Here is a 23,411-nt window from a genome sequence, read left to right on the forward strand (position 1 = left end):
TTTCACATTTCTGCTTAATATGATATTTATATTGGCTGGCCTGTCTACAGGGCCTAACATTTGGTCTGAGGCTGGGGGTATTGCGTGACGAGTTCATAATGCGGTGAATTCCCGCTCCCATTTACTTCAAAATCACATTATAGAGACGCGCGTCACGATCTGTGCACTGCCGCGTCTCGCGCTCGCCATGCCGCCAGATTCAGAATCAGTGTAATCTATGAACCATGGCGTTAACTTGAACTGCATTTCTGTCAGTGCGTGACTACAGCTCGTTAATAAACAACGTTTTTTGATTGATCCATTACAATCCGCCTTCATTTGGCAAGTGCACTTGCGCAAAAACATTTTTCATGTTGAACTTTTTTGTGTGTGTGTGTGTGTGTGTGTGGATGCTGCTGATAAAACAGCTTCACCGAGACTACAAAGAGACATGCATTTGTGTGTCTGTGTGTGTGTGTGTGTTTGTTTGTTTCTTTTGTAAAAGTTTCCTGGATATAACTTCCCTATTTAATGCACAATTTTCCTTACAAATTATATTATCAGCATTACAATGTGAGTAAATGTAGGTGTAAAATGTAAGGGATGATGCCGCCCTTCTAGAACAATGTGCAGTTACATTTAAATTGTAACATATTTAATATCATGGAATTAAAGTGTGTAATTAGTGTTAGCTCACTATCTTAGCCTTTTTCATCGCATTAGGTGAGGTAATCTGATAATATTAGTGATTCTCATTTATAAAAACACTAACATTGATACCGTTTTGGAGAGAAATTGGGTATTTTTTAATCTCTCTTTTTGATGCATTTTAAAAAGATGGATGATAGATATTCTTCAATCTTTCTAACAAAGAACAAAATATAATGTGAATTACAGTATGTACATTTTTTTTTAAATTTATAAATTGTAGTGCACAGTGTTTATTGTAAGGGGTATAATCCGCAGCTCAGTACTCACTACTCACTACTCATGAGTACTTTTAAATAAGCTACTTTTTTACTCTTACTCAAGTAGTTTTTTGGAAAAGTACTTTTTACTCTACTCATACTACATTTTTTGGAATGTAATGCTACTTTTACTTGAGTATGTTTTTTCAGTTATCTTTCCACCACTGGGTGTATATGTCAGACAGCGCGACCACCGCAATAAGTTGTTTTCCGCAGCTTATTGCACTTAACTCTTTTTAACATCAAGAAAGTCACCGGTAGGTAACAGTCGCGTGCCCAGTCAATTCCCTGCTTTATGTGTCTGCCTAAAACTTTTTGAAGTAGCCTATTAAAGTCATTCAAATATCGCAAGCCCTTGCAATATTCATATTATGATGTACATTTGTGATACAAAAATATGATACATATTAACATAAAATGTAATACAAATATACATTTCGATATATCATGCAGCCCTAATTTTATGTTTTAGAAACATAATTTAACATTAACAGATTTTGTCTCAGCAAAGTAACAATATGAGCACAATTTATGTGCTATGATAGACGCTGCCTTGTTCATGTTTGAGTTAAGGGCGTCGAAATTAATCGTTTCTACGATGCATCGCGATGTAGACGAGGACAATTCGGTATCGGTTCAGTAATAGACCATAACCGATTATTATGTACTGACGCTTTTCTGACGTCATTTGCCGCGTATGTGCTTTGTAGCGGTAGCATACAATGGCAGAGGGAGGCGAGACACAAGTGAGAGTAATTAAAAATGCTCCAACTACTTTAAAAGCCTATATCTGGGCACATTTCAGCTTTTATGAACAACCTGGTAAGCACGACCTAGAGAAGACAGGCGCTGGAGGTATATATGCCGTTTTCACCCCGAGCTGTTAACGCCTGGCAGAGTCTGACTGCTTTAGAGTAAGCGTATGAGCTCCAACGTCAACCAAATCCGCAGCCGAAAACAAATCATCCACCCGCCCCAATAATTCTCTCTAATTTAAGTATCGGCACCTGATGGTCAAATTACAATTATTCTGTGTTGTACGCGTGATTTATAAATGGATGATCGTCACCTTCAACAGCGGAATCGGCGACGGTTGATGCGCACATCACTTTTGAAATAAAATTGAGTGCATCGTAATGCATTGCGATATTGAATTGAACTGAATCGATGACATGATAGTCGTAATCGAACCGAACCGTGAGACCAATGTAGGTTCACACCCCTAGTTTGAGTGCTCTCTGAGTGCCAAAGGTTTCTATTTACAGCGTGTTTTTACAAGCGTTGAGCATTGTAGACATTCACAATCATATGCGTTTAACTCGTGAATGCAAAGGCCTATCAGAGCATAGGTGCTAGTCAGTTAATTAGTCAGAATCGTTTAACTCTGCTGAAAACACAAGATTTTGTTTTGTTCAACACGAGCTGCAGCTCGCGGATCGTTTCATTATAACCAATAAACTGTAAACACGATGTAAATAAGAGATTCATTGTACAATTAAAGGTGCCGTAGGTTATTCTCTGCAGAAATTTTTTTTTTATGCTGGTCGAAAGTCTCCTCATATCCTGATAGCAATCACTCTGTTAAGCGGTTTAAATTTATTTTTATAAATATATGTCGTCTGTGGAAGTCGTAGGACCATAAAATGTTCGTTCAATTGTTTCATACGGTCCGAACGGTCCTATAGCATGTGTTCCCTCTCGGTCAATGTGTGTTTGCATACCACTACGCAGGCTGTTCACGCAGGCATAATAAGTCATCAGCACGTTCACGTACGCTGTGCAGACAGAGCGAGAATGGCAGGCAAGCAGCAACAACCTAACTTTCCTTCTGAACCGACAAGTGGATCTGGCAAAGGATCTACGATCTACACAAGTTTTGCTAGCTAAACAAACCGAAAACTTGCTGCATCTAAATCTGTTTTTAAGAATTTGTTTATGTTTGGTATTGTAGCGTTACTAACTGTACTATACTGTTTTCTCAATGACACATGATATTGGTATTGCAGTAACGTTGTCTCTGGTCTTCTTGGCTGTAAAATCGTAAAACCGTAAAATCTGGTACCGACTACTGATATTTTGGTACCGTGACAAACCTATATGAGTGTATAACTTTTAATAGTAGATAGAGTTAATAGTGTAAAATTTTTAACTGAACCTTAAAAATTTAGCTGGCCGTGCTACTACGCTTGCACTTGAGTTGACACTTGCTGCTACTCAGTTGAAAGATTCTGACGACTTATATAGGCAGATGGCCTATACAAGGATTTGACATACAAGGTTTCCTTCTGACAGCGACAATGTGCTACCATAAAGATATTAGTTAAATTTTGACATAAAAGACAAATTCCTGTTTCTACAAGGTTCAGTTAAAAATTTTACACTATTAACTCTATCTACTATTAAAAGTTATACACTCATATAGGTTTGTCACGGTACCAAAATATCAGTAGTCGGTACCAGATTTTACGGTTTTACGATTTTACAGCCAAGAAGACCAGAGACAACGTTAGAGACACCAATGTGTCCCTGAGCAAGACACTTAACCCCTAGTTGCTCCAGAGGCGTGCGACCTCTGACATATCTAGCAATTGTAAGTCGCTTTGGATAAATGCGTCAGCTAAGTGAATAAATGTAAATGTAAAGCATGTGACTCTCACTGTGGATTATGGATATACTCTAGCCGTTAAGTGTACATTGGTTGTACAATCGTTATTGTAGTGCATTGTTGGATTGAATGAGTGCACTCGATAATGTCCACTATGGACCCCACTACAAATGGCTGTCCCCTCAAATAGTACCCTATTTAAGGATATAGGGGGCGATTTCAGACATAGCCATCCAGTTATCACTGAAGCTGAATAAAATGCAGATAGAGATATTTTGACTGATTAAACAGGAAAGACTATTAACACACCATTGTGTCAGTATATGGTTTATCTGTGTTCAAGCCATCTCGAGTATTTTCATAAGGATAATGTATATTTATAATGCAATACCAATAAACAGCCTTTATCACTGAATAGAATAGTCAGGTCATAGTCAAGTCAAGTCAATACTATAAAATAATATTATTTCTGCCTCATTCTGTTAAGAAGCCACATCAGTTCACAGAAGGAAGTTATTTCAAACAGGTTACCATTAAGTCTAAAAGTTCCTTTTGAATGCAATGATGTGATTCTTCAAAAAAATAAAAAACAAAGTAAAGATTAATTTGACTGATAGCATTTTACACAGCTGAACCACAGACAGTCAGGCTTACTATTATTGTTGCACAATTGAAATTAAAGACAGTATAGGAGACAGACCACTGTCTCTCAAAAATAAGTGAAAGGATTTACAATGCTCAAAGGCCTCTGCATTGCTTAATCAGTCAGTGGCTTAACAAGTGGCTGTTGTATGAAGGTACCTCGGGTCAAGGTTTCCATATGTATCCATATCAATGGGATTTATATTTTCCCCTGTAGTAGTCACTAAAGTGTTTAGGATTTTTGTGATGCCACAAGTTAATTAGTGGTCATTGGTGGTTACATCATTTTTACTGTTGGCCGAAAATAATTAGTCACATGACAGAGACGTTGTGCGACGTTTGCATCGTGAAGCACGTGTGAAATCAGTCCAATGGTGTTACGGGATGTCAGGGGCGGGTGATGTCATGAACCAGGAAACTATAAAGCATGCCCAAACAGTGCAACACTAGCTTCTGTATTGAGTAAGGGCTCTCTGTGGAAACGTTTGTTTTATTTTGTATTTTATGTCTCAGCTCAAGCACACATACATGTGTGTGTATTGTGACAGATCGACTGCCTCTCCCTGGTAATCAGCGCCACCCCGTCCCTTAACTCGCCGCCCTTCGCCAGGTTCCCGACTGGAGTGGGTGTGATTGGAGGGGAGCGATGCTAAAGAGGAGAATTTGTAAGTGTGTGATGAGGCACACCTGAAGAACATGAAGCCTCATCACTGCTGCTGTTAAATGGTCCGGAATGGAGAATCATGCGTGACAGGCTAGGATGCCGGGCCACTATTCCCCTCAGTTGTCGTGGCCTAGAGAGGACAAGCCGCGATGCCAAAGCCGCCGCTCCTCGAGCCTCAGACCCCGTACCTGTACCCATCCCATCTCTTCACTACCCATCCTTCACGATTCGAGCAGCAGTTCAGATTGTGTGTACATCCCTGCCCCACGCTACATGATGGGATATTGTGTGTTGTTGTTTGGGAGCGGAGCTGGCTGTGAGCATTGTGAACATCTTCCATCACGGGCGCTCCGCTCCCAGCTGAAGCTCTTTCCATTTAGTTCATGGGGATCGCAAATGGATTTAGCAGAGGGCCCAGAGGCGTGCCCAGCCTTATTTCTGCCCTCACCTGCTAGATCCAGTGCCTTTTCTCAGAGTTTGGAAGCACAAGCCGTGGTTTCTTCCGCCCTGAGTGAAACACCGGTGGTACAGTTATCTAGCTCTGAGGAGCTAGATGTTGTAAGCATCGAGGCAGGAGGTGCTGAGGACTTGCCCACCTCACTCTCCTGCATGCGAGGAGTTGGTGGAGGTTGTGACTCGCGCTGTTGCCAGATTAAGTATTGACTGGCCAGCTGAGAAGCAGGACGTTCGTCCCAAAATCAAACTGAACGAACGCTTCCTGCCCTTGCGAGCACAACCTCACCGTCTGGGCCTGCCATTTTTTCCTGATCTCCACACTGAGGTGTCGAGATTGTGGAAGAAACTGGTCTGTTATCGTGTTTATAGTGCACAAACATCTCACTAACCGTGCTCTTTGTGGCCAACTATTGCTGAATACAGGACGATGCCTAAGGTGGAAGAAACGCTAGCCAGCTATCTCTCCCCTCATTCTGCATCGTCCTTAAAGGCCCCGAAATTGCCCACCAACTCAGAATAACTTCGGCTTTTGTAGGTAAAACTTATGCAGCGTCTGGTCAGGCTGCAGCATGTCTACATACTATGTCATTGCTGCAAGCCTACCAAGCAGATCTGTTAGGAGAACTTGATGAGGGCAGGGGTATTGACCCTAACGTAGTTTCAGAAATATGGCAGCCCTGGTGAAAAAAAAAAAGAGTTTTCTGTTGGACACTCTGCTATTGCCTCCTGGCCTCTTTGGCGACGCTGTCAACACAGTCGTCAAAAGGTATCAGGAGGCCGGTGGCGTTCCAGAAGCTTCTCCCCTCCTCTCTCAGGTCTCAGGGGCTGCTGAGTGGGGCACAGCGGTCTCTGGCGAGCCCATAATTCAGTGTCTGCCCGGAAACGTGGCGGTGCTGGGATGCTTGCCCCCTCTGAGGAGGGTCCCAGAGCTACCAGTTCGGTTGTTCCCTGCCGGTGCGCTGCTTCAGGGCACCGAAGTGGTTGCTCGAGAAACACCAGAGGCCAGTCTCGAGACTGGTTCCCTTAGTAGATTTTTTGGCAGCGTGGAAACTATTGCCAAATATATCTCGTTGGGTCTTTTACACAGTCGAAGAGGCTACACTATTCAGTTCGGGTCTCGCTTGCCCAGATTTATGGGGGTCCTGCCCACAGTGGTAGGCCCACAGCAGGCTCTGGTTATGGAGCAGGAGGTGAAAACTTTGTTGGGGAAGGGGGCCATAGAACGTGTTCCTCCACCCGACAGAGAAGACTGTTTACAGCCAGTATGTAATAGTTCCAAAGATGGATGGGGTGTTGCGTCTCATTTTGAATCTGCGTCTTTTGGACAGATCGTATTCCAGATCGGGTCTGAGGACTAGTTTGTCACGGTCATAGCAGGCCTTAGGGGGCTGGGGGCCCCTGGGCTTGATGTTATGTTTATATGGCAGCCAAATGCCTCTCCGAGGCCTGACACCTCTCCGAGGCCTGACACCACTCCCACTGTGTTTGTCGTTTGCTCCTCCCGCCCCAATATATATATATATATATATATGCAGGTCTTCTGTCCTTCTCCCTTCCGGGATCCAGACCAGAAAAAGAGTAATCTACTTTGTCCAGTTCAGGCATTAGATGCATACGTCCACAGAGCTGCCATGTGGCGTAAATCTGAACAACTGTTCATCTAATTTGGGTCTCCTAGCAAGGGATCATTCATTGAGATTCAACGATTCATTCAAACGGTTGATTCATTCAAGGAAAGAAGCATTTGACTATCTTAATTTATCCTAGTCAACTGATTCGTTCAGAAGGCTGATTCACTCAGTAAGGAAACACCGCCGTGTGTGGCTTTGTTTTGAACTACTTTCGTTGGTGAAATACAGCAAAAACAGGCAATATGGTGTCTAAAATGTCTTGTTTATTAAACTAGTATAAAATCAATATCACATTTGTTATGCTGATATTTGGAGAAAAACTTCACTCTTGTGATATTTATTACTAAATGATATAAATGAAGACTAGGCCTAAATCACGTAGTAAAAGCGTGTACTCTAGGCTAAATGTGCACCCGCACTAGTCTAATCTACAAGACTACATCACGTAGAGTATGCATGCACTCTCTGGGGGTGTGTGAGGGATAGGTTATACACGATAATGTCAAATCGCACATCGTTAAAACAACAATTACGACATTATCTCAGACGATATATATTGCACACCCTTAATTACGACTGTAACCTTGGTTCCCTGAAGAAGGAATGAGATCGCTATATAGGAGATCTATTTAGGTATTTTAGATCTCCTTCTTCCCACCTTTGGATAGTGACTGCTAAAATGACTCAAATTGTGACTCAAAAAAAAAAAATGACAAAATTACTAAAACTTTAATTAAAACAGTTTGTATTTGTAATTAAAACGGGATTTAGCACTGTTGTTTACTTCTTTTTATCTATGTTTGATATTTGGAGATAAGAAAGTAGGCCTATGTCATGCAAGCCACCCCCAAAGCTACACCAAAGAGGCGTTTTCTTCTCCTCCCTTTTTTCTTTCTTTCCGAGCTTGTTGTAAGAGAAAAACTGAGAGAGAGGGTGATACAAAGAGTGGATTGTGTAAAATGGGTCTTGTGACAGTATTCAGGCAGCAAGGCTCCAAGGATACAGTGATGTAGGGAGCAGAGCTCTGTGCGTGTGTGTTTGTGGAGGGAAGCGCTTATCCAGTGGCCAACTCAGGCGTAAGCTGTCAGGCCCAGGTCACGTGACAGTCGTTGTCATGACGAGCAAGCGTCATCTCATGTACAATGCTCAGCCGTGCAGCTCAGCAGGCAGTCAGAGGCTTAGACTGAGCTCTACAATGAACTTACACTTCATTTAATTATTTTTCTCAGCCCTAGTGTGACTAATATATTGTGCTTTATAAAGACTGCAATATGCCGCAAAAAAACTTTTCTTAATCATTATCTTTGGGTAGTTGACAAATAATTAGCCAATTCGGTTTTTTTTCAACATTAAGGTATTATATTATATTATATTATATTATATTATATTATATTATATTATATTATATTATATTATAGAATTAATACTTGTTGTCTAAAATATGATTTGAATGTGTAGGCCTATTTTTTTCCATTTCTATTTGTAATCTGCAAATTTAATGTCTCTTCATCCTCACAAACTTTTACTTAAATGGAACAAAACAGCTATAATTTTATTTAAAATGAGAAAGAACAATTTAAAACACTTTACAATAAGTGCATTAACAATTAATTACTAAAACAATTAAGGTACTGATAAATATGATGCAGTATAGGTGTCGCAATTATATTCAGTTTAGTTTGGTTTTCTGTCCTTGTGGTCCTTTCCCGTCTGCATGTCTGATGTGTTGCAATGGTTTCTGATTTGATTGTATATCCCGCTGTGTTTACCTCATTAACCTGTGTATTTAAGTTCCTGTGTTTGAATCCTCATTTGTCTGGTAGTCAAGTCAATTCACCTTTATATATATATAGCGCTTTTTACAATACAGATTGTTTCAAAGCAGCTTTACAGAGATGACAGGAAAATAATGTTATAATATGTTTGTAAAATCTAAAATGAAATGTCCCCAACTAAGCAAGCCAAAAGCCAATGGCTACAAAGGCTACAAAGGCGACAGTGGCAAGGAACCAAAACTCCCATCAGGTGACAGAATGGAAAAAAAAAAACCTTGGGAGAACCCAGGCTCAGACAGTTAGTTAACTCAGAGCTAGTTCTCCTCTGGCCAACGAACGAACAGTGTATGATTATGATTCAGGCAGCATTATAAGTCAGAAGTCAGATTGGATCAGAACATTTACAATATTTATCCAGTTCCATCTGGTTGGGGTGTGCCATATCATACCGTCCACGATAATACCGGTATTAATTTTTACATGATAAAAAAGTGTCATATCGCGATATCAATGATATAGCGACGCGATGACGTATGGCGCATTTACGTTCCCTAGCACGCACAACAACAACACCTGTCTGTGCGCGAGAGCAGCCTGTCATCCTCCGGTGACGATTTAGCAATTTCACAAACAGCTTGAGTGTTCAGCGGGGCTGACGACGCACGTCTTCTCTCGCGCGCGTTTAGGAGTCGAGACATGACTGAATGGTCTCTTGCGCATCAGTGCATCGTAACTAAAGTTTATAATTTTCAAGTCTTCTTAATTCTTATCAGTTTAAACATTCAAGCGGTTTTAAACTATCCAGTAAGCTTCTCGCGCACTCTCTGAGAGAGTTGCACTGCGTGCATACATAGAGTAGCCTACAGCTCGCGAAAAACTAAAGTTATTTTTCGCGGATTATATCGCTTTAATGGAAAAACGCAAAATTGTGTAAAACTTCCGGTCTTGGTAAGTATACTCATAAACACAGTCGGTTATGTATAAAACGCATGTGACAGTGTGACAGACAGTATAATGAAAACAGCAATGGATCCGTGCACTAGCTGTAAAAGTGACAGCAGCCATAGGCTATGCGTCTGTCATTAATGTTGTCGTCAAAACAACAAAAGATAGGCTAATAATTCTCATTCATTACAATTAAAGCTATGTATTTAATTTAATCAGGAAACAGAACTAAAAGACTATGTATTATCTTACATTTGATTACTTTATTATGTTTCTGTAGTATTTCTGAATACTGGTGTTAGACCTACACACATTTAACATTTAATTCAAAGATTGAAATCAAGGTTCCTTGTGTTGTGTAAACTCTTAACAACAAAATTACCACATTGTAAAAACGCAATGAGTGAGCAAACATTTAGGCGAGATAAACTGAATAAGAAAATTTTCAAAAAAAAAAAAAAATGTCTATATCGTCATAAATATCATTATCACAAATATTCTTGAAATATCGTGATAGAATTTTGAGGCTATATCGCCCACCCCTAGTTGGGGGTCAGAGTCATCACGCCGGTATGGAGACTATTTTGTTAAGGTGTCCATGAGGCCTTCACAGGGCTGCTGAGGCTGGCACTTTAGGGATGCATTGTCGTCGTGTCCATGCAATGGTCCTTCATCAGATCTGGATATGGCCTGGATCCGGCGGACTGCGGAAAACCTCGGGATAAACAGAGAGACTAATATTAGCGTAGACGCCATCCTTCTTATGATGTACCAAGTACATCAGGATTTATGGGAAGTGTTCCCGGTTCTGGCTGATCTAAACTATGCAGCCTAAAATTGAATTATGAAGTTATATAATGTGTTATGTGTATGCTAAGCCAAAGAGATGTGTTTTTGTCTAGATTTGACAAAAAAAAAAAAATTGACAAACTGTGTCTGCTTCCCGGACAATGTTAGGAAGATTGTTGCAAAGTTTTGGTGCTAAATAGGAAAAGTATCTTACGCCAGCAGTCGATTTTGATATTCTAGGTATTATCAACTTGCCAGAATTTTGAGATGGCAATAGACGTGAAGGAATATAATGCGTTAAGAGCTCGCTCAAGTACTGGGGAGCTAAACCATTCAGTGCTTTGTAAGTAATCAGCAATATTTTAAAATTTACACGATGTTTAATAGGGAGCCAATGCAGTGTTGACAGAACTGGGCTAATATAGTCATAGTTCCTGGTTCTGGTAAGAACTCTAGCAGCTGCATTTCTGACAGGCTGTAGTTTATTTATTAAACGTGCAGGGCAACCACCCAGTAGAGCATTACAATAATCTAGCCTTAATGTCATGAACGCCTGAACCAATTGTTCTGCATTTTTAATGGAAAGCATATGACGTAATTTAGATATATTTTTAAGATGAAAAAATGCGGTTTTACAGATACTAGACACATGACTTTCAAATGAAAGATTGGTATCAAAGAGCACACTCAGGTTCCTAACCGGCGACGATGACTTGACAGAGCAGCCATCAAATGTTAGACAGTATTCTAGGTTATTACGTGAGGATGTTTTTCTTCCAATAATTAGAATCTCTGTTTTTCCAGAATTAAGTAGTAGGAAATTACTAGTCATCCAGTTTTTTATAACAGCTATGCATTCCGTTAATTTTGTGTATTGGTAAGTTTCGTCAGGGTGTGAAGAAATATAGAGCTCTGAGTATCATCAGCATAACAGTGAAAACTAATGCCATGCTTCCTAATGATATCTCCTAAGGGTAGCATGTACAGAGTGAACAGCAACGGTCCTAGTACTGAGCCTTGTGGTATACCATACTGAAATTTTGACCAATAAGACATCTCTTCATTTACTGCTACAAACTGATAACGGTAAGATAAGTATGATTTAAACCATGCTAGTGCAATTCCTCTAGTGCCAACATACTTTTCGAAGTTTATTTAAAAGAATGTTGTGGTCGATAGTGTCAAATGCAGCACTAAGATGGAGTAACACTAATAGAGAGCTACAACCACGATCAAATGATAACAGCAAATCATTTGTGACTCTAATGAGAACTGTCTCAGTACTATGATACGGTCTAAATCCTGATTGAAAATCCTTGCAGATACCATTTCTTTCTAAAAAGGAACATAGTTGTGAAGATACTGCCTTTTCTAGTATCTTTGGCATAAAAGTTAGATTTGAGATCGGCCTGTAATTGACTAATTCTGTAGGATCAAGTTGTGTTTTTTTTAACAAGCGGTTTAATCATAGCCAGCTTAAATTTTTTTGTACGTATCCTAATGACAAAGATGAATTAATAATATTAAGAAGAGAATCTATGACCTCTGGAAGCATCTCTTTCAGTAGTTTAGTCGGTATAGGGTCTGACTAGGGCTGGGCTATATGGCCAAAAAAAATTATCTCAGTACAATTTTTTTATATCAGTCGATATCGATAATTATCATGATAAATGTCAAATCTTTATTTCTTTCAAGTTTAAGGGCAGATTTTTGCTCCTAAGTGAAAGTTGTAGAAACCAGAGCGTTAATTGTGGTTTTAAACTACTCTTTATTGTAAGAACATATCATGAAAAACACTTGCCAAACAGGTGAACATTTCACAAATCTGAGGTAGAACATTCAAACATTTGTCATTTTGCAACATTGTCTGATGCAATACTGTAGTAGACGGTTGCATAGTTATAATTTTCTCCCTGATATTTTTAATCTTGGAAGTAAAGTTCATAAAGTCATTACTGCTGTGCTGCTTGGAAACATCTGGGCTTGAAGCTTTATTTTTCGTTAGTTTTGCCACTGTTTTAAATAAATACCTAGGGTTTTGTTTATTTTCTTCTAATTTTAAGTTTTAAGGCCTCTCTGATTGCAATCGTACTCTTTCCATGAAATGCGAAATACCTCTAGTTTTGTTTTCTTCCAGTTGCGCTCAATTTTTCTGGCTGCTCTCTTAAGGGCCTGAGTGTGCTCGTTGGACTATTTTCTTTAATCTTCTTTAAGCGCAAAGGAGCAACTGTGTCTAAAGTGCTGGAAAAGAGAGAGTTGGAAGTTTCTGTCGCAATATCGAGTTCTTCTAAGCTATCTGGGATGCTGAGGTGATAAATGATGAGTAAGATTATTAATAAAGCAATCTTTAGTGGCAGAAGTAATAGGTCTAACATATTTGTAACACAGAGTCTGCTTTTTAGCCTTGGCTAAATGAAGTTTACACAATACTAGATAATGATCTGAGATAACATCGCTCTGCTGCAGAATTTCAACGGCATCAACATTGATTCCATGTGATAATATTAGATCTAGAGTATGATTACGACAATGAGTAGGTCCTGACACGTGTTGTCTAACTCCAATAGTGTTAAGAATGTCTTTAAATGCCAATCCCAATGCATCTTTTTCGTTATCTACATGTATATTAAAATCACCAACAATAAGGACTTTATCTGCAGCCAGTACTAACTCTGATAGAAAGTCAGCAAATTCTTTGGTAAATTCTATATGGCGCCCTGGTGTATTATAACCGTAATCTTGGGGGGTGGACTCATTTAAAGTAATGTAATTGTTTGTTGTAAATGCATTTGTTCATTTTTATTATATCTGTTTTTTATTTGTTGAACATCAATTAAATTTTTACCCTTCGATGGGTTTGGAAGTTTTCTGTATTTCCTAATTCGGGGAACAGACACAGTCTCTATATGATGATATCTAGGTGAAAAGTTCTCTATGTGATGGGATTTATCTAACCTTAGTGACGTGAGACAGCTAGCAGACGGTCGCTTTAGCCAGTTTGTCTGCTTCCTGACCTGAGCCCCAGATTGTCATGTTTGAGCTCTAAGAATATGTACCATATTACTAGAGAGAAGAGCAGCACCATCCCAGGAGGGATGATTACCATCTCTTTTCAACAGGTCAGGTCTACCCCAAAAACTTTTCCAATTGTCTATTAATTCTATATTATTTTACGGACACCACTTAGACAGCCAGCCAGCCAGCCATTGAGTGAGGACAGTCTACGAACTATCTCATCACTCCTTCGAACAGGAAGGGGGCCAGAGCAAATTACAGTGCCTGACATCGTACTTGCGAGTTCACACACCTCTTTAACGTTAGTTTTAGTGATCTCCTACTGGCGAAGTCGAGCATCATTAGTGCCAACGTGAATAATAATCTTAGAGAATTTACGATTAGCATTAGCCAGCACTTTTAAATTTGCTTTGATATCAGGCAGGGGTGTAACCATACACAAAACTGACGGTTCGGTTCTTCCCACGGTTTTGATGGTTCGGTAGGGTTTAGAAAGCTAAAATTGCTTTTTTGGGTTTTTTTTTAAACAGTGGTTTAATGAAATAAATGTGTCTTTGTCTTTAAATTTATTCAATTACAATTAAATGTTTCGCAAGGATTAAAAAAAGAGACCTGCTAATGCTGTAAACTAGCTATATAGGGAGCCCGCACATTACTATAACATTAAAGGTTAACACAACAGAGCCTAGACTTTTAGCCTAAATTCAGATGCTATTTATTTTTTAGATATAACAATCAACACCCAACACATAGTATGAAAACATGTAAATTGAACATAAGGCAGTTTTTGCATTAACTTATGCTTTTACTCTTATTCGTTATTGAAATATAATAATTTACACAGCTACTGTCATTTCCATGAAAGATATTTTAAACATACATTAAATAATCAAGATATCATTAAAAGGTTAAGTAAAATATAATATATAGGCTAATCTAGTGCATTTATTTAGTGCAACAGTTCATTTCTCTAGGAACTGGATGATGACTTGCCTGCTGAGGTAAATGTAGGGCCTAATGGTATGACAAACTAAGCTGTTTCATTTATGTCTTTCCGCTGCTGAAACACTGATTGAACGTTTAAACGAGTTATGATGTCTTTCAGTAAGTATACTGTATCTTTCAACATACCTTCAGGTGTCCATTCATGTTTATTCTGTAACTGAGGAAGAGATGATCGCGTTTACTCGCGCTCCGCGCTGCCGCTTGAAATGAGGAGCCTAGTACAGTGATCTGTCACACCACATCAAAGAGCGCCAAAACGGCATTTATTGTTTGAATTTCGTGATCAAATAGACAGAATTTGAAAGATTACACCTTGCTTGTTATCGATAGTAACAGAACACGGAGCTTGCTATTATATGGTGTTAATGGTGTTTAGGCTACAAAACTGAATTAGTTGTGTAGCTACACTTAAGACATGAGGTCCAATGAGCCGGGGTAGCAGGGGGCGGGGCGTGTTCGTTACGCAATGAGAAAATCTACCCATAATGTCAGGCGCTCTGGCTCCCGGCAAACATGTGACTGGTGGCTGGTGTCTCTATTTTATCGTTCCGTGTAATAGAATCACCTATAACTAGGGCACATTCTATAATTCAATATTAGGCTGCTTAGATTAGGTCAGCCGGAACTGGGAACACTTCCCTTAAATCCTGATGTACTCGTTACATCATAAGAAGAATGGCATCTACGCTAATTTTAGTGTCTTTGTTTATCCCGAGGTTTTCCCGCAGCCTGCCGAATCCAGGCCGTTTCCAGATCTGACGAAGGACTTTCGCCTGGACCTGATGACAATGCAGTGCTGAAGTGCCAACTAGCCTCTCCCTATGGAGGATCCCTATACCACTCTACAATTAAAGCGTTGTGGAATTTTTCGGTTCGCGTACCTACCCAAAGTGATAAGATAAAATAAAATTCTGCATCAAAATTTATAGACAAGACAAGTAGTTTGTTTAGGCATGGTTTGTAAGGAATTACAAACCTGCGCACATATATTCAAACGCACATAACTATAGAATCAATTCTTAATGCGCATGTGAACGCCATCAGCGTCTATCACAGGTTCGCGTTTAAAGTCTGTTTAGAGAGAACGGTGTCGTCTTAGCGGCCCCTAATTTAATAACAAATGATCATTTAAACGGAAGTAAATCAATCAAAACTAACTTTAGCTGGAAAAAACATTTTCCAAGAACCACTATAAAACCAAACCAATCTCTGTTACCTTAAATTATATGTTTATCTCTGTAAAGGTGCTTTGAAACAATCTACATTGTTAAAAGCGCTATATAAATGAGGATGACTTGACTTGACATTCAACAGGATTCTCAGTGGGTGTTCTATCTCCCTGCATTTATCACATGTAAATCCTGTGCTGACAGAGAACGCTATGCTATACATGTTACATGAAGTGCAAGTGACAATAAGAGGAGAAGATGACATGACTCACGTGTTTGTTTGACTGACTGATAATCACAACAGTTGTTTGATGGATTTGTAAAAGCCGTGAGCAAAATAAATAAATAAAGAGCGCACTGATGGCACGCTAACAGGTTAGCGAATCACTAGCGTGTTGTGCTAGCAACGATTTAGATTGAAGCTAGCGATGTAAGGTTAATATGTGATGCTAAGTTATATTTAGCAGTATAAACAACAGGAAATTATAGTAAATAATGATTAAAAACAGAAAGATAGCTATACGAAGCTTACAGACGCATACCAACTCGGCAGCAGGCAGACAGGAGGAATCGATGAATCGATGCCAAATCGATTCATCGATTGTATCGATGGTATCATCAGTGTAATGTGGTTGTACTACTTTGCCTGGCTCCCTTTTCCCCTTTTTAATTTACTATTAAAGACTATTTAGTATCTTTATCCTTAACTCGCGGGAGTCCAAAGCACAACTATGTGACAATAGGACTATACTATCTGTTCCCTCAACTTTAACCAGTTTATTAATTCCAGAATGTGATTGAGTATCTTCAGAGAAGATACTGACACTGTCAGTCATCATAGAAATATATATCACATGACCTCTGACTATTATAAATAAATTAAGCTCGAAAGAGGATGCATAAGCATCAGTAGTCAAAAATATTCATTTTACTGAAATTGCCATTAGGCTACTCTTGCCATTTTTTTCTACAACAATACATATATGAGACTAGAATAAAACCCCTTTTAAGGTGGGTCTTTAAAACTGTTTTTCCATAATAATCAATATATTGCTGTTGAATTTGAACCACTGAATTTGTGGAAGCGAATTTGAAAGCGAAATAAAATGGATCGAAAACCGCCTTTTGAATATTATAGGTTTATTTTTAATCAGTTTAAATATTTTGGAACTGAAATATGAAAGGTGAATATGGATTATTAAAATTTTACTAATGAAAATGTGTTTGAAATGTTTTGAATTTAAATATTCACAGCTTAAATATTCAACCACGCTAAATTTCAGCCCATAAAAATGCAAGCCCTAAAAATACAATGCATTAAAATACAAGCAGGGTTAATGCAATGCATTTTTTTTTCTAGTACAATTCAACAGGCTTTTTGTTTCAAAAACATTTGGCATTATTTTACTTCCATACCTTTAAAATGGAAGCTTATCAGAGCACTGTCATTTAACTCAGGCATGGACACCAAGTCATGACTGAACATGTCCTTATGAGCTGTTGACGCCAGTTCATTCATGTAGATTTTTTAAATAAAGACTCGAGTCAAAATATTCTGGCCACACTTTCAAGCTTTCAAGCTCAAAAATGACAAAAAAAAAAAAAAACATCATTAAAGTGATCCATAGTGGTCAGTTATTCGCTGAAACTCTTGACATCAACTAGCTAACCTTGATGTGCCATTTAGTTACAGTCAAATAACAAACTTTTAAATTATTAAATTATCACTGGTATATGCTTCAAATGATCCATATAAATAATAGTTTTTTTTTTTTTTTACATTGCATAAAAACTTAAGTATTTTTTGTGTTGTTTATAGCCTCTAGGGTGGAAATATCTAAATATGAGGTAACCTGCATGGATTTTTTTGTCTTCTCTTCCTCTTGTAGGCTGGTGTCATCCATTCACGCTGTTATGGCCACCGCAGCTGGAATCATCGTGGTGTCCTCGTGCAAAGGCAATGTGATTATGGACCGGTAAGTGGACCAATCCTATTCCACACCTTTCACAGTGCACCACCAATTATAAGCTTTTCTGCTGCAAAGGCTTATATTGTCCTGCATCTCTGTGTTAAGGTAATGATAAAGTAGCACTAGATGCTGATTGGTCAATACAGTGTACATTTGTGCTGCTGTGAACACATCTGCCTGTATATACAGTATCTATAAAAGAAATAAGGCGCCTGTCAAAGCGTATTTCTCATTTCAGTAACCAATTACAATTAAATTCTACCCTAACGTTTAAATGATTAGGGTCAGTAAGATTTTTTTTTTTAAAGAAATAGTTTTATTCAGCAAGAATACATTAAATTGATGCAAAAGTGACAGCAAAGACGTTTACAATGTTTAACATATTTTCTTTTACAAAAATATTTTGTTTCAAATAAATACTGTTATTTTAAACTTTCTATTATCAAAGAATCCTGAAAAAAAGGTATCAGTTTTCACAAACATATTAAGCAGCACAACTGTTTTCAACATTGATAATAAAAAGAATGTATCTTGAGCGCCAAATCAGCATATTAGAAAAAATTACATTTTGAAATAAATTAAAATGGAAAAGAGTTTCACAATATTACTGTTTTTACTGTATTTTTGCTCAAATAAATGCAGCTTTGGTGAGCATAAGACACTTCTTTCAAAAACATTAAAAACATCTTACCAACCCCAAATTTTTCAATGGTAGTGTATATTCTGTTATGATAATACACAAATAAATGACAAAATAGGACAATTTCTCAGATCATCTTTCTCTAAAGCATCACTACACTACATCAACAGTTTGTTCAAAATTGGTGTGATGTTGCTTTAAGAAGGCGGCCCATAAGACTCTACCTGCTCACGCCTTTGTTCACCCCAGTGGCCAGTCACAACAACCTCAGGGCAACAGTGCTTACCTCTATTCCCATGCCACATCTGCTGACCCCTTTGACTCCGCCCCCACCCCAAGGACACAGGGAGGAGATTAGGTACATTGAGTCCCAGGGCAACAGCTGTTACCTTCCTGTGTGCCCTTCCTCCCTCTGCCCTTCCCCGGCACTAGACTGACACCTGCAATTTCTGCCTCTGCCACCTGTTCATGTGTGCTGGGTGAAATGTGTGCGTGTGTTTGTGGCATAACCGTGTAATCCACGGAAGGCACTTGCCAGGCAAGCCTAGAGAACTCCCAACCACCCTGCTAATCCCCCAAAGGCTTAATACTTGGCTCGAGCACATGCATAGCCATGATCTTCAGTGACAAGGAGCATCCAGTGATACTGTGAGTGTTAAAGGAATAGTTCACTCAAAAATGGAAATTCTGTCATCATTTACTTGTGTTGTAGAAATATTTCAGATATTACACAGGATGTGTAAGCTGCTGTTTTCCATCTTAGCGAATGGGGACCAGAGGAGGCTGTGGTTACCTTTCACTTTGATTATATAGAAAGGAATAGTTTGAACATTCTGCTAGATAACTCATTTTGTTTTCCACCCAAGAAAGAACTTCATACAACAAAAAACAAAACAACAAAACTTAGGTTTACACTATCGTTCAGAAGTGTGGGGTCTCTAGAATTTTTTCATGTTTTTGAAATAAGTCTGTTATGCTCACTATGACTGATCAAAAATACAGTAAAACAGCAATATTGTGAAATGTTATTACAATAACTATTACAATTACTTTTGTATTTTAATATATTTAAAAATTCCAGTGATGGCAAAGCTAAATTACTCTAGTTTCAGTGCCATTTGGTGGTCAAGAAACGTTTCTGATTGTTATTAATGTTGAAAACAGCTGTGCCGCTTACTATTTTTATTGAAATGATACAATTTTTCAGGTTTCTTTGGCAAATAGAAAGTTAAAATCAACAGCATTTATTTCATGCATCCTTGCTGAATAAATTTATTAATTTCTTTTTTTAAAAATCGTACTGACTTAATATACATGGGATGTATACGATTATACAAACGATGGTACTATACAGAATGTAAGTAAGCTCTGTGGTAATAAAAGAATTTAGCACTAATCACATGTGCAACGTCTGTGGATCACAGTGACTTTGATATAGGTTATCCAATACAAACACACACACATATGTTTACTTCGATATCAAAAATGAGTACATATCTTCTTCTACTTCTATTGTTTTTATATAAAAGGTAATACTTAAAGATGACTAAGTCGTACCCTGCCCGGCAGCCCCAAAAACACATAATAAATGTATAATGTGAAACCTAATTTGGACAATATCTGTAGCCTATTTAAATTTGCAACTAGTTAATGACATAATGTCATGTGGTAAACAAACATGACACATTTTCATGCCACACCTTAAATAATATATTTTTAACTTTTAAGTCTGTTTCAATCCACACCCTCATGAAGGCTCTTTAAGCTATTTTGTCAGTTATAATTTTGAATGTTACAGTACTATTTGAATAAAGATTTTTTTTATATATTGCTCCACATGAGTGCTTTAGATCTCTTGTTTCTCAGTGGTATGCATTGCTAAGCTATCAGATGATAAAACAGGTGAAAGAATGTCATAGCCTTAACTTGAAGAAGGGACCTGAATCGTATCAAAGGGCCAAAATATCATAGAGACTGGTGGGGGATGGACTCTTTTTAAACTTGGGCCAGTAAGAAATCACCTTGAACCGCTTATTAATATAAAGCATTCTCATGTTTTCTGAAAACTTGGATCATGTACACATACCGGAGCAGGACACTCTGTGTCCTTCTCTTGTTTCCATTTGTGTTTTGTCCATAGAAATGGGTTATTCACTACTGTAAAGAATCGTTACTGGCTGATGGTTTCCCGGGCACAGTGCGCATATGCGACTAATCGATAATCAAATTAGTTGTCGATGAACTTAAAAAGTTCTTATTGATTAGTTGTTGCAGCCCTAGACTTCTGTGTCACACAATACTTCAGAAATTATTTTAAAATGGTGATTTGATGCTTAAGAAAAATTTCTTATTATTATCAATGTTGAAAGCATTATTATTTTTGTGAAAACCTTGATACATTTTTTCAGGATTCTTTGATGAATAAAAAGTTCAGAAGAACAGCAGGAAATCTTTTGTATTAAGAGTAATGTCTTTACTTTGATCAATTTAATGTAAAGTATTCATTTACTTTCAAAAAAAGTTCTTACTGAACCCATACTTTTGAAATAAAAACTTTTAGAATACTTAAAAAAGGTGTTTAACTCCACACATGATTTGTTCACCTGTTCTGTTTCATTTTCTATTGCAGACACTGGCTGACCACCTATTTTGTCATTTGGTATGGCGTTCCCTACATGTCATATGACATCTTCGCCATGTACCTCAGCCATTATTATCGCTTCCGGGTCAAAGGCCACAAGGACTATAAACGCCACTCTCTACGAACCGTCAACTCATTTGTGAGGAAAGAGTTCCTGCTGGTTCTCCATCACATTGCACTACTCTCCATTCTACTGCCTGTGACTCTGGTGAGAGAGGACAGAAATACAGGGATAGAGACTTGAATGAGTGATATGACAACCAATAATATGACTGGAGAGAGTAATGGGCCTTTTCAAATAACCACCTCCACCTATAGCTAGGACCAAATGGGAGGGAATGTAAAAAGGGGAATGCGGTGCTTTTGTGTCCGTTAAATACCTGATTCTATGAGAAACAATTATCTTAATAGCAGCTGTTACACTGCCAGAGTACATGCAGTGGGACAGACACACACACACTGGTGGAAACCTGGTCTTTTGTTTGGTGTCTGTGGGCTGTCAGTGGTGATATGAGATCACTTTACCCACGCTTCCATTATTCACACGCAGCTGCTACTCAGATACCACCTCACAAACACGTTGCTTTGTGCTCCTGTTCCACAAAATGTCCCACGAGTCACAAACGTGGACAAACAGATTTTGAAATGAATGGTAATAACACAAATAAGGACAAGACCCAGACCACCACAACAAAACATCTGACTTTTATTCAAGATTCAAGATATATAACAATTCACTTCACTGAAATGTATATTATTTAATACATCACTATGCAGTAATGTTTAGTAAGGCATTTTGCATTGACAAAAAGGATGTATAGATAAATAAAATATAGATAAATATTATAGAAGCCATAGACTTCCCCCAAACCATGTAGTTTAAGATTGCGCTTCAGGTTAGCGAGAAGGGTTCAGGTGGCTGGTCTAACTGGTCATTCTTATCTTGTTACATTTATACACACATTACACACCATTGATCCATCATTTCCAGCATTGTGTATCATAATACACACATATAATCTGAACCATTTGCAAAACTAGCTATAGAGTAATATCTATTATCTGCATTTTGTCTAGTGTTATCTTTGTTTTTGCTCATGAGGCTCAGTTTCACTTTGTTTCTTTTAATTTAGTATTGCCTATAACTTTATTTTAGCTTGATTTGAACAATTACTTTAGCCTATGATTTCTAGCAGAACACTGACAGGGAGGTGTGAACTGTGATGCAGAGCCTGATTTGTCACTAGGGCTGTAAATATTTTCTCTGACAGTGGTTTATGTTGATTCTTTATTTATGGTGTAATGATTTATGTTTTGATAATAGTTTGTTTTAATTAGCTTATTTTAGTAATTTTAAGTTTTGTTATTTTATTTTAATATACATTCAATAATTATAATATACATTTTATGAATTATAATGAATATATATTTAAATTATTAAAAATGTAATATATAATGTTTAGTTAATAATATAAAAATTAAAATGCCTAAATGTAACTGGAGGGACTACTGTGTGCGTGCGCGCTAGCGTGCGTGCGATTAAAAAAAGGCGATACTATATTAAAATGTTCTGGGTCAGTAATATTTTTTTTTAAAGAAATGATGAACTTTCTATTCATCAAAGCATTGCTATAAAATATTTCGCAAAAGTATTAAGCAACACAACTGTTTACAACACTGATGATACTAAGAAATGTTTCTTCAGCACTAAATGGCTATTTAATTTTGAAGAAACATTTCTTAGTTTTATCAGTGTTGGAAACAGTTGTGCTGCTTAATACTGTTGTGAAATTAGAATGATTCTGAAGGATCATGTGACATTGAAGACTGCAGTAATGGATGCTTTGCCATCACAGGAATGAATTACATTTTAGAATATATGTATATACAAATGGAAATAATATTTCACAATATAATGGTTTTTTTTTTTACTCCATTTTAATCAAATAAATGCAGTCTTGGTGAGCAAAAGAGACTTCTTTCAAAAACATTTTTAAAAATCTTACTTGACCCCACATTTTGAATGGTAGTGTAGGCATTACATTTCCATTTTTACGCCCTTATTGTTCACATAGTGTGTGTGTGTTCATGTTTGTGCTGACTGTGGTTTTTGGTCTCTTTGTGTACATCAGTTCTTCAGGAAGGACCAGGGTGATTTCTTCATTGGCTGTCTCTTCCTCACAGAGCTCAGCACTCCTTTTGTTTCAGTGGGCAAAATCCTCATTCAGGTAACACATGCACACACTATCACAAACTGATTGTGTGTTTTACTCAGCTGTCCTTCACAGTGTTGCACAGGAGATGCCAGTCAACACTTTTCCTGTTTCCTTTTAGTCAAGATAAATGGTTAAATACAGAGATGGAGTCGGTCAGTTCAACAAACAATCCAAGCATATAATAATAATTAATAATTTGCCTGTTTTGTATGATCAATCAATCAATCAATCAATCAATCAATCAAATTCCTCTCAAACCAAAGTAAAAAGATTTAAAATGAACTGACTTGTAACAATTGTG

General features: G+C 37.9%; 1 protein-coding gene across 1 annotated transcript in view; it reads left to right on the plus strand.

Annotated features, from left to right (window-relative positions):
- The window catches only part of tlcd3a (TLC domain containing 3A), a 43,066-nt gene that overhangs the window by 13,489 nt on the left and 6,166 nt on the right, over nucleotides 1-23,411 (plus strand). The window contains exons 2-4 of the mRNA XM_077231925.1: nucleotides 17,533-17,619; nucleotides 20,883-21,102; nucleotides 23,027-23,122. Coding sequence (XP_077088040.1) covers nucleotides 17,533-17,619; nucleotides 20,883-21,102; nucleotides 23,027-23,122 — 403 coding nt within the window. The remainder of the gene's footprint in view (nucleotides 1-17,532; nucleotides 17,620-20,882; nucleotides 21,103-23,026; nucleotides 23,123-23,411) is intronic.

Source organism: Siphateles boraxobius, unplaced genomic scaffold (assembly GCF_051911475.1).
Source record: "Siphateles boraxobius isolate OS27281-9 unplaced genomic scaffold, OSU_SipBor_1 16, whole genome shotgun sequence".
Lineage (NCBI taxonomy): Eukaryota > Metazoa > Chordata > Actinopteri > Cypriniformes > Leuciscidae > Siphateles > Siphateles boraxobius.